General features: G+C 17.8%; 6 protein-coding genes across 6 annotated transcripts in view; 4 read left to right on the top strand and 2 right to left on the bottom strand.

Annotated features, from left to right (window-relative positions):
* Nucleotides 1-307: 307 nt before the first annotated feature.
* On the top strand, nucleotides 308-2029 carry PGSY75_1026200 (hypothetical protein; the record flags this gene model as incomplete). Its single annotated transcript, XM_018786034.1, has 1 exon — nucleotides 308-2029. The coding sequence occupies one exon, from the start codon at nucleotides 308-310 to the stop codon at nucleotides 2027-2029; it is 1722 nt and encodes a 573-aa protein (XP_018641651.1).
* Nucleotides 2030-2342: 313 nt separating this feature from the next.
* PGSY75_1026100 (hypothetical protein) lies at nucleotides 2343-3485 on the bottom strand (the record flags this gene model as incomplete). The annotated part of the gene is made up of 5 exons (XM_018786033.1): nucleotides 2343-2488; nucleotides 2598-2658; nucleotides 2741-2821; nucleotides 2967-3069; nucleotides 3304-3485. 5 exons carry the CDS (start codon nucleotides 3483-3485, stop codon nucleotides 2343-2345), a joined length of 573 nt encoding a protein of 190 aa, XP_018641650.1.
* A 1868-nt stretch (nucleotides 3486-5353) lies between these two features.
* On the top strand, nucleotides 5354-6646 carry PGSY75_1026000 (hypothetical protein; the record flags this gene model as incomplete). Its single annotated transcript, XM_018786032.1, has 3 exons — nucleotides 5354-5485; nucleotides 5660-6145; nucleotides 6461-6646. 3 exons carry the CDS (start codon nucleotides 5354-5356, stop codon nucleotides 6644-6646), a joined length of 804 nt encoding a protein of 267 aa, XP_018641649.1.
* A 971-nt stretch (nucleotides 6647-7617) lies between these two features.
* On the top strand, nucleotides 7618-13412 carry PGSY75_1025900 (hypothetical protein; the record flags this gene model as incomplete). Its single annotated transcript, XM_018786031.1, has 15 exons — nucleotides 7618-9900; nucleotides 10102-10473; nucleotides 10623-10718; nucleotides 10797-10862; nucleotides 10967-11061; nucleotides 11181-11325; nucleotides 11442-11789; nucleotides 11914-11952; nucleotides 12048-12113; nucleotides 12242-12493; nucleotides 12598-12636; nucleotides 12781-12852; nucleotides 12941-13048; nucleotides 13182-13220; nucleotides 13377-13412. The coding sequence occupies 15 exons, from the start codon at nucleotides 7618-7620 to the stop codon at nucleotides 13410-13412; spliced, it is 4056 nt and encodes a 1351-aa protein (XP_018641648.1).
* Nucleotides 13413-14321: 909 nt separating this feature from the next.
* Nucleotides 14322-14826, top strand: PGSY75_1025800 (hypothetical protein; the record flags this gene model as incomplete). Its single annotated transcript, XM_018786030.1, has 3 exons — nucleotides 14322-14419; nucleotides 14542-14619; nucleotides 14799-14826. 3 exons carry the CDS (start codon nucleotides 14322-14324, stop codon nucleotides 14824-14826), a joined length of 204 nt encoding a protein of 67 aa, XP_018641647.1.
* Nucleotides 14827-15305: 479 nt separating this feature from the next.
* Nucleotides 15306-15682, bottom strand: part of PGSY75_1025700 (hypothetical protein) — a gene marked incomplete at both ends in the record, with an annotated part of 564 nt that continues 187 nt past the window's right edge. Inside the window, one exon of the mRNA XM_018786029.1 lies at nucleotides 15306-15682. This exon is cut by the window's right edge and continues 187 nt beyond it. Coding sequence (XP_018641646.1) covers nucleotides 15306-15682 — 377 coding nt within the window.

The following is a 15682-nucleotide window of genomic DNA, read 5'->3' as shown; positions in this document are numbered from 1 at the left end:
AAAATATTATAAATATTATTATATAATATTTTTATTATATAATTTTTTTATTTTTTTTTTTTTTTTTTTTTTTTTTTTTTTTTTTTTTTTTTTTTTTTTTTTTTTACATGAACTGTTCATAATTTTTTTTTTTTTTTTTTTCTTTTGTGAAAATAAAAATTCATACTTATTAATTATTTACAAAATAACAACATGAATAACATTTTTTAAATAAGAACAAATATATGTATATATTTATATATATATATATTTTATTTTTTTACTTTAAGTGCTGCATTTGAATGTTTACTTTGAAAGATCGTAAATTATGAGAAAATGCGTGACTCGCATTAAAACAACTTGTAATAAATATTCAATTAGGTATAATATTTATTTAAGAAAATGGTCAAGTAATGAAACTAAAAGGATGTATTCAACATCCTTGTTAAATTATAAAGAAGAAGAAACTTATAAATATTGTTGTGTTGTTCCTTATAAAAATGATAATATTTTTACATTAGAAAAAATATATGACGAAAAATATAGGCATGTTTTTAAAGATAGCAATATAGAAATTGAATCTAATTTATATTATTTATATAAATTACTAATAAATAGTAGAACTATAGAACAAATTCGTTTACAAGTGTATAATTCTTATTGTGCTTATGAAACTAATTTTATTAATGATATGAAGAAAATTGATTGGAATGCTTATATCCCATTTAGTAGTATTTTGAGTGAACCTCAAATTAGTATTACAAGTATTAAATCACGTTTATATCACACATGTATGATAAAAAATATTATATTGAATGTAATTAAAAGACAACAACAATTATATATTGAAAAAAATGGAGATGAAAATATCTTGTTGAAAAAAAAAAAATTAATATCATCACAATTAGCACCATTAAAAATTAATGTATTGTTTAAATATAATGAATGTAAAATTCATATCAATTTAAGTAATAATATGAATATAAGAATATATCAAGTATATAAAAATCAACAATCTTTAAAAAGTACTATAATAGCATCAGCTATTTTTAAAATTAATTTATTCAAATATATAAACAATTCAAAGAAAATATATATAATTGATCCATTTTGTAATGACGGAACGACTTTATTAGAAATTCTTAGCATTCTATTACATATACCTAATGGATCTCCAAGTATTGATTATCCTATTTTTACATATCCCTTACATTCTCCTTCTGCTTTTTATAATGTCTTGAATGAAATAAATATTCTGCCTTTGCATGATATCTCACAAGTGTATTTTCTAGGCATGGATGAGAAAAAGGAACATATAAAAAATGCAAATCATAACTTAGACAAATTTATTGAATCCATTCCAATAAGAAATGATATAACAAGAGATAATAATAATAATAAAAATGATAAAAATGATAATAATCATAATGATATTAATGATGACTCGGTTGATGTAGACGATTCAGGTGTACATACCCTTATGAATGATATAAAACATAAAACATTAAACAAACAGAACAATTATATTTACACAAATAAGGATAATAACATTAATTTTGATAACAACATTAATTTTGATAACAACATTAATTTTGATAACAACAATGATTGTGATAATCATAATTCTTCAGATGATAATATAAAAAAGAAAACATATAAACAACTCGATTGCTTAAACACAGAACAATTAAAAAATCTTTTTGATAATAAAAGAAAAAAGAAAAATATATCTATAAATAATAATTCCATTTTATCAAACAATATAAAGTTTTGTTCATTTAATTTTTTAAAATTAAAAAATGTTATTGAAAATTGTATTATTATTACAAACATTATGAATATAGAAAAGAAAAAAATATTCAAATTTGAGAGAATAATTCTTCGTTCATATATTTTAAATACATATGTATTTGCAAACGAAAAATATAAAGAAAGCACTCAACTACAATTTAGACTAATAGCACGATTTATTTCGAATGGTCAGAATGTAATATTTTTACAACTATTTAATAAAACAAAAAGAAGTACATATGAAGAGTATGAGGATTAAATGGTTCAATACAAAAAAAGGTTGTGTAAGATGAATGTATTTTTTTTTTTTTATATATTTATTTTTTTTTTGTTTATATGTTTTTTTGTTTTTTTATTTATATGTTAATTTTTTTTTTATTTTATTTTATTTTTTATTTTATTTTATTTTATTTTATTTTTTTTTTCATATTTCAATTTGTTAAGATTCAACATATGTGAATACATATTAATATAAATATAAAAATGACAAGACAAATGATTTAATTGTGCATGAAGAGGTAATACAAAGATATATATATTTTCTACATTCATTATAAATTTTTAACATATATTTAATTTATAACATTTAATATATCATATACAATATTTTTTAAATTATCATCACAAAAATTTTTAGTATCCCACTGATTTTTTATGTCTAATAATTTTTCTTTATAAATATATAGCATCTTATCAAGTTCCATTTTTCTTTTATTTCCTATATATAAGGAGTCAAACATTTGTATATATCATATTAAAAAAAATAAAATAAAATGACAATATAGATTAATAATATACATTTTTATGTTATTATATAAAAGAATTACCTAGTAATATCTTATCATCCATATATTGAATCTGTAGATCTTTTAGTTCCTTTTTAATTTCCTACGTAATTTATATAAGAAGAGAATATAAAAGTGTTTACCGTTTCAAATATATAAAAAAAAAAAAAAAAAAAATTAATAACCTCTGATTCTTTTATGAAATTATTAAAATAATTGTTATATTCATTTTTGAATTCTTGACAATAAATATAATAAGTGTTAAGCTAAGAATATATAGAAATGGATAATTATAAGTATAAATATATATAAATATATATATATATATATATATATATATATATATGTATGACAAAATATTAGGAACATATATAATTTAATTATATCATATATATATTATATAATATATACTTGGTTTTCTTTCTTTTTTGTTTCTTCTATTATATAATTTTTCGTATTAAGTTCCTCTTCTTTATATATTTTCTCTTGTTCTTGAAAAAAATTAATCATATGACTAAGAAGGGTTGAAATATTATTAAGATAAAAGTATTATAAATATGTGACCACGTCAAGTATGACAAATATATAAAGAAAGAAGAGCTTTCTTATTTTTTTAATTATAATAAAAGTTTGCTCATTTACATCAACAAAAAAAAAAAAAAAAAAAAAAAAAAGTATATATAATATATATATAATATATATTTATATATATATATATATATATTTATATATATATATTTTTTTTAACCTCTTTATTTCGTCCTTATTCAAGCTTTTTTCTTCCTTTGTAGTTTTTTTAAATTTCTTCATATGAACAAAATTTTCATGTTCCAGCATGTTTTTTTTATAAATATTTTTTTTTTTTTTTTTTTCCATAAGTTTTATTATCATCTGATTCATATCAGCTTCTTTTAATGTCGTCGTGTCCATATTTATTTATGTCCACGTAAAAAAAAAAAAAAAAAAATAATAATAAAAAAAATAATAAGTAAGTAATCAAGGAACAAAGTGAATCAAACAATGATAACTTAAAAAAGAATAAATATATATATATATATATATATATGTGATAATATATTAATAGCACATAAATAATTCAATATATAAACAAAATAATAAAAGGGAAATATATTTTAAAGGACAATTTAAAGGAAGGAAAATATATATTTCATTGACAGAAAATTTATTTTAAAATTATATTTTTATATTTTTATTTATTTTATTTTATTTATTTTATTTTATTTTATTTATTTTACTTTTGTTGTACGTAAATGTGAGGACATTATTTTCCAACGTGTACACGTAAGGAGAAACGAAAGAAAAAAAAAAAAAAAAAAAAAATATATATATATATATATATATATATATAATAACATGACAATATTTATAAATTAAAATAATAATCCATGTATTTCACTATTGCAGTTCTACATATAAATAAATTAATAAATAAAAATATTCATTATATATATATATTATATATATATATATTTTTATTTTTGTTTTATATTATGTTCTTAAATTTTTTGTGGAACCTTAAAATTTTTAAGCATAAAATAAAATAATATTATATTATATAATATGTTTATAATACATAAAAATGTAAATATAAATATTTAAACATTTAAATATAAATTATATCAATTATATAAATTATTATTTTTATTTTTGTTCTATTTTTATATTATTTCTATTTTCATTTTACATGTGAAGATTTCCTTTTTTTTTTTTTAAGAAAATATATAAAAAAAAAAAATAAAGTTTATGGAAATTTTATTATTTTTGCTTTATTATTATGAAGAGCAAAATAAAAAAAACATATAAAGAAGAATGTATATATATATATATATATATATATATATATATGCATAAGATAAGAGATGCTTATAAATATATTATATTATATTTGTGTAGATATATAAATATATATATTATATATATATATTATTGTAAATTTTGATAATTATTAAAGATTCATATATATTTATTTAATGTGAAAATTAATAGTTTAATATTACCCTTTCTTTTTTTTTTTTTTTTTTTTTTTTTTTCCCTTTGTTATATAACAATAAAACAAAACAATAAATTAACAAACAAATATATAATATATATAATATATATATATATATTTTATGTGGTAAAATTTTCTGATTTGATATTATATGAAATTATTTTTTTTTCTCCAGAAATTATCAAATTTTAAATATATAAACTTTTATTCAAATAATATATTTATTGAAAAGAATTAGGAACCCTCTTTTTTTTTCTTTTTTTTTTTTTATGAGAAAAAATTAAATAACTATATATGATTATAAAGATATAGATATTATAATAAAATACATAAATAAAATATATATATATATATATATATAATTATGATAGAAATAAATATAAGAATATATTGAATTAGTTGTCATAATATAAATATATAACATATATATCCCATAATATTTGATAATTTCCATATAAATAAAAATATATATATATATATATATATATATATATATATATATTTTATTTCCTCTGTGAAATAATAATTTTGAAAATTTTGACCATAGCAAAGATATACATATTATATATATATTTATTTATTTATATAAGTTTTATTTTTTATTTTTTGCTTTTCATTTATTTCTGATTAGTCATTAGAACCTAAGCAACATCAGAGTATTTATACCAATTTTTTTTTTTTTATTTTTTTATTTGTTATTTTTTTATTTATTTATTTTTTTTCTTCGACATTGATTTTAGAAGATTTCTTTTTAATATATTTTTATAATCTAATTATTTTATATATAATGAATTATAAAAATAATATTTACGATATATTAAGACAGGAGGACAAAATAAAAAGAAAAGCAAAGCAGCTGAAAGAAGATCAAAAAAAAAAGGAAAATGAGAAAAAAGACTTCAGCACTTTTTCCTTCGATGTAAGGAATAAAATTTATGTGCATATGAATAAAAAGAAATTTTTATAAAATAAAGCATATCACCCACAAATATATAATACATATGAATATATGCACATATATATATTTACACACATATATATTTTTATTTATTTTTATATTTTTATTTATTTTTATTTTCATTTTGATTTATAGATTAATAAGTACACGTCGTGGGCTGATATGGTTGACGAGTACGATGAATTTTTTTATGAAGTAGAAAAATTAAAGGATCAAGAAAAGAATGAAAAAAAAAACAATGAGAATAAAAAAAAAAAAAAAACTGTAGAAGTTTCTGATGATGACAGTACCGAATTTGATGATGAAGATGAAGAAGAAAATGCTGATAATAATCAAGAGAATATAAAAAATCAAAATTCTAATAAAGTGAAAGAAATTAAAAAAAAAAAGAAAAGTGGAAATAAAAAAAAAAATAAAAGCTCAAATAATGCAAATAAGAAAAAAAACTTTGATAATTTATTGTTGGAATATACAATGAGTAACACTCTATTGAATACAGAAAATAATAATACAGACATCAAAACTGTAGAAACAAATAATGTAAAAGATCAAAATTCTAATAACCTCAGTATAGATGATAATAAAGAAAAATCCTCATGTAATATAGATGATGGAAATAATGACGACAAATTAAAAAAAAAAAAAAAAAAAAAAAAAAAAAAAAAAAAAAAAAAAAAAAAAAAAAAAAAAAAAAAAAAAAAAAAAAAAAAAAAAAAAAAAAAAAAAAAAAAAAAAAAAAAAAAAAAAAAAAAAAAAAAAAAAAAAAAAAAAAAAAAAAAAAATAAAAAAAAAATAAAAAAAAATAAAATAAAAAAAAGAGGCAACATATTATACATATTATATATATATATGTAATATATATGTTATATATATGTTTATATATATATATTTATATTTACACATACATTAATTTATATATTTATTCATTCCTTCCAGGTTCAGGTCAATGAAAAAATAAAACTATTATTAAACAATAATTCAAAAAAAAATAAAAAGAAAAGAGAAAAAATAGACGATATTATAGCCATCGTAGAAAAAGAAGAAATTATAAAAGAAAAACAAAAACAAAAGCTGTTCCAAAAAAACAAACAGAAATTAAAATTAAATCATCAAATGAAATAAAATACTAAATAATTAATAATTATGTATTATATAGGATACATATGATACATAAAATATTTCTTATTTATTTTGTAGTAGTTTGTATATATATATATATATATATATATATATAATATTTATATAATATTTATAATAATACTTGTAGTTTTTATTTATTAACATCATGAATAATTTTTTGTTGCCATTATAATCTATGCATAATTCAAAATACAAATGTTAATTTTATTTTCAATATATCATATATGGATATATCATTCTTTATATTATATTATATTATTTATTTTTTTTTTTTATATATTTAAAGTTTTGTTTATAAAAAAGAAAATAATTTTATGTGTTTTATTTTACACTCAATATGAAGTATTTTATTGTACATATTTTATATGTATGCATAAAAAAATATATTACACTATATTTATTATTTATTTATTTATTTTTTTTTTTTTTTTTTGTTATATATATATATATATATATATATATATATATACATATACATAGAATATTACTTTTTTAAAATTATGTATAATTCTAAAGATTATGAAAAAAAAAAAAGAAAAAATAGACAAATATATATTGTATATAATAACCACTAAAAAAATAAAATAAATACATATATGATTTATATATATATATATATATATAATATTATGTATGTATATATTTATTTTTCTTCATTTTTTAATTTTATTTTATTTTCCATGTGTACATAAAATAATGTTATTGGATATTTCTTTTAACGTATAATTTTGTGTATTTTTTTTTTTTTTTTTTTTTTTGTTGTTTATTATTTGTTTATGCATTATTGACTCTTTTCAGTATGTCCAAAAATTAAAAAAAATAAAAAACAAAAAATAAAAAAATAATTATGTGATAATATAAATACATAAATAAAAGCATATGTAATATATTAAAAAAGAAATTATATATATATACACACACACATATATTTATATTTATATGTATTTATAAAAATGTCTATGAAAGGTACTACAAATATATTTTCACCACTTGCTGGCAATGTATATGACAATATATATGATAATATATATGACAGTGCATATGATCCTAACGAATTAAAAATTAAATCAAGTAACGAACACAACAATATGTATAACAACCATTATAATATTAGTCATGTGAATCATTATAATTCGAAACCTTTTAATAATAATCATAATATAAAAAACTTATACTATAATACCTTTTCACCACATAATCAAATGATAAATAATAATAGTATATATGAAGAAAAAAAAACTAATCTTGTATGTGAACAACACAATTATATAGATGAGACTCCAACTCATCATATTATGGATGAAGAAAATTATAAAAATTATGAAAACACTATGGATCAAGATGTAATGAAAAATGAATATTACAATATTATAAAAGACAATAATCTCAAAAAAAAAAAAAAAAATATTCATCATTTAAATAATAAAGATATTATTAATAATAATACAAATCTTAAGCATGAATCGAATGAACAAATCCTTATAGATCTACCTAACAATCATCTATTGAAAAAATTAACCACATCCATTGTCAAAAGTATTAATCCACAATTAATTTCTGAGTATACTGATGAGGATGTTATTTTGATAAAACATAAAAATCATATTAAAAAAAGGACAAAGAAAGTATCCACTTCAAAGAAAAAAAATAAAAAAAAAAATGAAAAGGAAGAAATACATACAAATGGTGATGATAATACAAATGATGACGATAATACAAATGATGACAATCATACTAATGATGATGATAATGAACAAATATATGAAGATCAAGAAATACATTCTTATAATCAGTTTGATGATGAAATTAAAAAAAAACATAATAAACATGATAAACATAATAAACAAAAGAAACAATATAAAGAGTTTGATGTTTATGAAACAAAAGGATATATCCCATTATCGAATGAACATAAACAAAATAAAAGTGTTTGTTTTGTTGATAATAATGTTAAATATTATGCCCAAGAAAATAATTTACCATATGAAAAAAATATTATATATGAAAATAATTTAAATGATCATCAAGCACATTCTTATAATAACACGTTAAATCAATATACAACAAATTCAGATATATTAAATTATAATAATTATATAAATAATGAATATATCCAAGGAATTTATAATACAAATGAATATGACATAAAAAAACATTCTGTTTATGCACCTAACGAACAAGTTATGTTTATATCACCACAAGAAGAAAAATATCTATATATGAATGCATCTGCAAATAATATAGTTCCAGATAATGATGTGGTATATTATTATGGTCAACATGATAATCAACAAATGAATATTAATATAAATACTGAAGGTAAACATATAAATAATATTAATAGTAATCATATTAATAGTAATCATATTAATGGTAATCATATTAATGGTAATCATATTAATGGTAATCATATTAATAGTAATAATATTAATAGTAGTAGTAGCGTTAATGATGGATGCTTTAATTTAAATATAAACAACATGAACAATATTTTAAACCCATGTGCCAACACACAAAATAATAAACAAAAAACACACAAAAGCTTCTTCTGTAAATCTAGTCAAAAAAATGTAATAAATAAAGAGAGTAATGTAAAAAATAACAAAACGGAAATATTAATATATAAAAATGACAGAACAAATAATTATCAAAATAATAATAATATAAATAAATTTAGTTTCTTTACACCTACCACTAATAACGTATTTGTAAGAACACGCTCTTTAACACCTAATACATATCAAAAAAAAAAAAAAAAATCCTTCTTTGCATGTTCTCCTCTCAAAGATATGAATTTGAACAGGCAAAAATCTTTACCACCTCAATTTTATACGACTCAAAATATTCCTGAACCAATTTACACTCATGATATTTCTTATAATTTACATAATCAAAATAATATAATACAAAATGACCCTTATAATAATATGCACAATATTACTACTACTTTGTCATACCCACTTATCAGCTCAAATTATGTTCATTTGTATCCTTATCAAAATTCTAATATAAATGATCAAATAAAAAAAGTAGAACATTTCAATGATTCCAAAAATTACATGAACGAGTCATCTACACAAACTCCTACCGAAATATCTAGCAAATCGTCAAAAGACAACTCCTTCTGGAATACTCAAATTCATTTATTAAATGAAAAAATAAAAAATATGCAAACTAAAATGGAAAATATAAACAAAGAGAAAAACGAAGTAAAAGAATTGTGCAATATGTATAAGGTAATAAAAAATAATTTAAATGTGAATGTGTTTTATTTTATCGTTGTTAGCTTTTTTTTTTTTTTTTTTTTTTCTTTCTTTTTTCCCTGAACAAAACAGCTATTTATTTTGGCTAGCTCACAAAAGGATAATTCAACATATATATATATATATATATATTTATATTTTTATTAATTTATTTATTTATTTATTCATTTTTAGAACGAATGCGGACGATTGAGAGAATTGCTTGTAAAGGAAAATTATAGCAAGTACAATATACTTCCTAGTTCTAGCATTGATTATGAAGAAGTGAATTTAAAATTAGAAGAAGAAAATGAGAAATTAAGAAAACAATTGGAAGCCTTAGGAAAGACCATTTTAGCTAGCGATGATATAAATAGTATAAAAAAGAATTTAGCCAAGCATATAGTACATTTAAATGAAGAGAATGAAAAATATAGAAATGAAATAAAATTATTAAAGAAGAACAAAGATATAAATAATCAAATATTATTTACATTAAACAAAACAGAGGTTTCATCTGATATGATAGATAGTATATTTATGCAAACAAAGAATGTAATTATAGAGGTAACAAATAAAAAAATATTAAAAAATATATATATATGAGCATATGATATATATATCTTATCCAACATGAAACCTTGCAACAACCAAATAATGACATATACATATATATATATATATATATATTTTATATTATGTTTTTTTTTTTGAAGGGACATGAAAATATTAACGTCTTTTATTTTAATATGAAAAACTTGGTCCAGCAATTTTTGGAAAAAATGAAATATATCATTATGGAAAACGAATACGTAAGAAAATAAATAAATAAATATATATATATATATATATATATATATATATAATATATATGTTTTATTTTTTTTTAGACAAAAAAGGAAAAATTGAAATATGTTGTTGATTTGGAAGATATAATTAAGAAAAACTTTCAAGAGGTAACTTAAAAATATATATATATATATATATATATATATATATATTTATTTATTTATTTACATATTATCAAACAATCTGTTTATATTCCTTTCTATTCATATAGATAAGTCAAACGGTGATAAAAATTAATAACCTAAGAAAGAATATGAAAAATATAAGAGCGCAGGTTTTTGATACAGATAGAGTAAACCCTGAATGGTTAGATTTTTTTTTTATTATATATGTTTTAAAAATAAATATTTCTCTTTATCAAATATATATATATATATATATATATATATATATATATATATATATTTATTTATTTATTTTTTTAGTTTGTGTAAACCTTCAAGATCCATTCTAGAAAATGACATTAAAAAATTAGAAGAGGTATTACACAAACATTTTATTCTACTGAAAAATTTGAGAAAAAAAAACTTGTCGCTAAATTTGAATAATCTATATGTTCATTTTAATAATGTAAGTTGAAAATATTATAAATAAATAAATAAATAAATAAATATATATATATATATATATATATATATATGTACATATATTTGCATATGTTATTATATATTTGTGGGCTCGTTCAGGAGGATGATAAGAATGCATACTCACACGAATCCTTTAATCTCTCTTCCGAAGAAGTGCAAATTAATAAAACTTATGATAATCAAGACACAAATATAAATATACATCAAAAAAAAAATGTATCTTCTAAAAATTTATATGAATCTCAAAATATGAAGAGTACATCTGATGATGCAAATACAAAAATTGAAAGAGTTGAAAAAGATGATATAGTTGAAAATGATAAAAAAGAAAAAGAATCATATGAAGAAAAAAACCATAAGATGAATATAACTATTGAAGAGAATAATATTTTAGTAGGTGAAGATACAAAAGATGATAAAATATTTCACGAGAAATTACACGAAAAGGTACACCCCCCCCAAAAAAAAAAAATAATAAAACTTAAAATTAAAATAAAGAAAAGTAAAATATGACACTAATATAAAGAACTATGAAAATAAATCTATATTTTCCTTATTTTTTTTTTTATAGATAAAAATAATTGAAGAGCAGCTGAAATCTCTAAATGACGTAAGAAAAAAAATATATAAATAAATAATTTAAATATATATATATATATATAATATTTTTATTTTTATTTTTATTTCCCCTCCTTTTTATATCAGCATATATATTGCAGTATGAGTGAAAATGAAGAAGATGACGAAATAACAAAAAACACTAAGAAAAATGTATATAATAAAAATAAAAAGAAATAAAGCATTCATATAAATTTTTTTTTGTATTATTTGTATATTTATTTGTATATGTGTTTATTTTATTTTATTTTATTATTTTTTTTTTTTTTTTTTTTTTGTAGAATGACCTTATGGAATACAAAATAAAGAATAATTTAAAAGATAAAAACACCTCTCCTCATATAAGAAAAGAAATTTTAAGTACATATGAAACCAAAACAAAAAATGAAAATGTAAATAATAAATTAATTAAGAAACAAGAAAGTGTCAATTCAAAGAATGCCTCTTCTTGTTCTTCTGAAATATCGTCTTCTTGCGCAGAAACGGATAATATGTCATCAAATAAAAAAGAGGACTGGAATAATGATGATGAAGTAATCATATATTATATATATTGTGGAACTCTAATAAATACATAACAATAAAATATATATATATATATATATATATATTTTATATGTATGTGTTTCATTTATAGGTTGAAAAGAGCAAGAATAAAATGATTGAACTACTAGCTGTAATTTTTAAAAAGGATAAAATCAACATTTATAACTTTTTTAACAATGATAAATAATCATATGATGTTGTGTTCAAACGTTTTTACCACTTAAATGATATATATATATATATATTTAATTATTTATATTTTTTTATTTTTTAGCTTTTAAAAGGAAAACACAACGAAGACTTGGTTGAAAATACGAAAGAACACATAAATTTATTTGGGCAAGATGTAAGGAATTAAATATATATATATATATATATATATATTCATATTTATATATTTATTTATATTTATTTTATAATTTTACTTTTTACAGCAATGGGAGAATAATTATAATTTGAAAAAAATTTATAATAATTTAAAGGCTATAAAAAACACCATTAAAAACACTGAGGATGACACAGAAAAAAATATTTTAGCACTTGTAAAAGGGAAAAAAAAAAAATAAATAATTTACTATAATATACTTGAAAACAATTATATATGTGTATTCTTTTTATATTCCACATTTTATGTTTATTGTATATTATATTTTTTTTTTTTTTTTTCTTTATTAGATTGAATCCCAAGCGAACGATATCAAAATATTTGGAAATGTAAAAATAAAATAAAATAAAATAAAATAAAATAAAGATATATGTATACATCTGTTTTTATATCAAAAATAAAAAATTAATAAATACATACATACATATATATATAGATGATACATATATATGATTTTTATTTTTTCTTCCCTTTTTATATTGTAGTGTATAGATGATTTAAAAAGTACTGTAGCACAATAAATCGGTTTCCCTTTCAAAAGGATTAAGAATTTTAAATAAAATTCCAAACATTTATTTTGTGAAAGAAGAAATAAAATAAAAATTTTTATTTCTCTTTGTACTCAGACTAATAAATATTATATTTTATATATTATTATTGTTATTATTTGTTTTTATTTTTTTCTATATCTTCTATAAATCATATGGAATATTTAACAATTCAAAAAAAAAAATTAAAATAATTTTTCATATTTATAAAAAAAAAAATATGATAATCTTACAATGAAGTTCATTCATTCATTCATTCATTTTTTTTTTTTTTTTTTTTTTTTTTTTTTAACTTTGTTTTAATTACATTTTTTGTGCACCTATTTTATGTTATGTGTTTATGTATTTTGTGATTTTATTTTTATTTCCTACCTACCCATATTTTGATATAATAAATAATATGAATATATATTTTTATATATTTTAAAATATCTACGCATATATATAATAACATAAAAAAATACGTACATTTTTTTTTAATATATTTAAAAAGAATAATAAAAAAAAATGACACTATTAAAATATATGTCGAAAGACTGGTAGTATTAAAAAAAAAAAAAAAATTAAATAAATAAATAATAAATTCATTTCTTTTTAAATATGGAACAAAAATATAAAGAATTATAATTTTTCTTTTATTTAATAAATATTTATAAATATAGCACAAAATAAAAGTTATATAAATATAAATATATATATATATATTTATACATGTATTACCCTTTTAAGTTAATATTTTATATGGTATAATTTTTTTTTTTTTTTAAAGAATATAATAAATATTATCATTAAAAATATAAATGTATAAATATATATTTTCTTTCTCTTTTTTTTAACCATATATTATAATATGCACATTTGAATTCTTTACATTTTGTAATAATGACAAAATATAATTTAATTTTTAAAAAAAATTGGTTTGCAAAAAGTATTTTTGGAACTGTTGGATTTTTCGTTCTTTTAGACCAGCTAGCCAGATAGTATATATTTTAAAAAAAAAAAAAAAAAAAAAGATAGAAAATGACCTGAACATGTTCATAATATTTTTCGTATTTTCAATATTTTAATAATTTGATATTTTAATTTTTCTTTGAATTTGTAGTCAATATAACATACCAGAATATAGGAATCCAAATTTAACCATGTGGTCTTGGTGGTTAGAAAAAGTTAACTTAAAAAGGTTAAATGGAAAAAATAAAAGACATATGTATATTAATTTGTATAGCATATAAATATGTGTGTATATATAAATTTATAATATTTTACATTATATAATTTAGATATGTTATTTGTCATATATTCCTTTATATATATATATATATTATTATCATTGAACAAAATTGAAATTTCATAATGTAGGCTAGGTGTTGATAAAGAGGATAATTAAGAAAAGGTAGACTGTTGTAGAATTATAAGTATTTGAGAGGAAAAATAAAAGGATCATATATATATACATACATATATGTATGTATGTATGTATGTATGTATGTATATTTAATTATTTATTTTTTATTTTACATTATTTTTTTTGTTTATTTCATACCTATGTAATTATTTTTCTATTTTTGTTATAACTGTATCCTTTTTACAAATTATTATTACAATAAATGTTTGAAAATCCAAAAATAAAAATGATGTTCCTTTTTAATTATATTCAAAAAGGAAAAATAAAATATATATATATATATATATATATATTTATTTATTTAAACAAACAAGTGAATCAACGAATAAATTAATAAAATATATACATGTGCAAATATTTATTAATGTTTACATATATAACATAAAAAATTATTTTTTAATCTTTATATATTATATCATATATGAATTAAGAATAAAAAAAAAAATAATAATAAAAAAAAATTAACCAAAATGTGTAGGTAAAAATTTCCGAGCCCTCATTATATTAGGATTATAGTCAACCGGTGAATCTCTTATTCGTAATACATAACTGGGCATTTGAAATTTGAATTTTTTAACATCATCTCTTGAAACATACTTTATTTTCATTTTTTCATAATATTTTTTGGTTGATAAATTTTTCTTACTAGCATTTCTTCCAGATTGCAATCTTTCCCATCCAAACTTTGTTAAACGAAAACGCAAAGCAACTTTAGAATGATTTTTATATTTTAATTTTTTTTTTCTTAATTGTGATACTCTATGTCTAAAACGAATAAGTGTCCAATTAATATTCGCTCTAGGATTATAAAATCGTTTAAAAAGATTATTGCATTTTA

The sequence above is a fragment of the Plasmodium gaboni genome, chromosome 10, assembly GCF_001602025.1.
Source record: "Plasmodium gaboni strain SY75 chromosome 10, whole genome shotgun sequence".
Classification (NCBI taxonomy): Eukaryota; Apicomplexa; class Aconoidasida; order Haemosporida; family Plasmodiidae; genus Plasmodium; species Plasmodium gaboni.
Note: the sequence above shows the minus strand (reverse complement) of the source record. Positions and strands in the feature narration are given on the sequence as shown.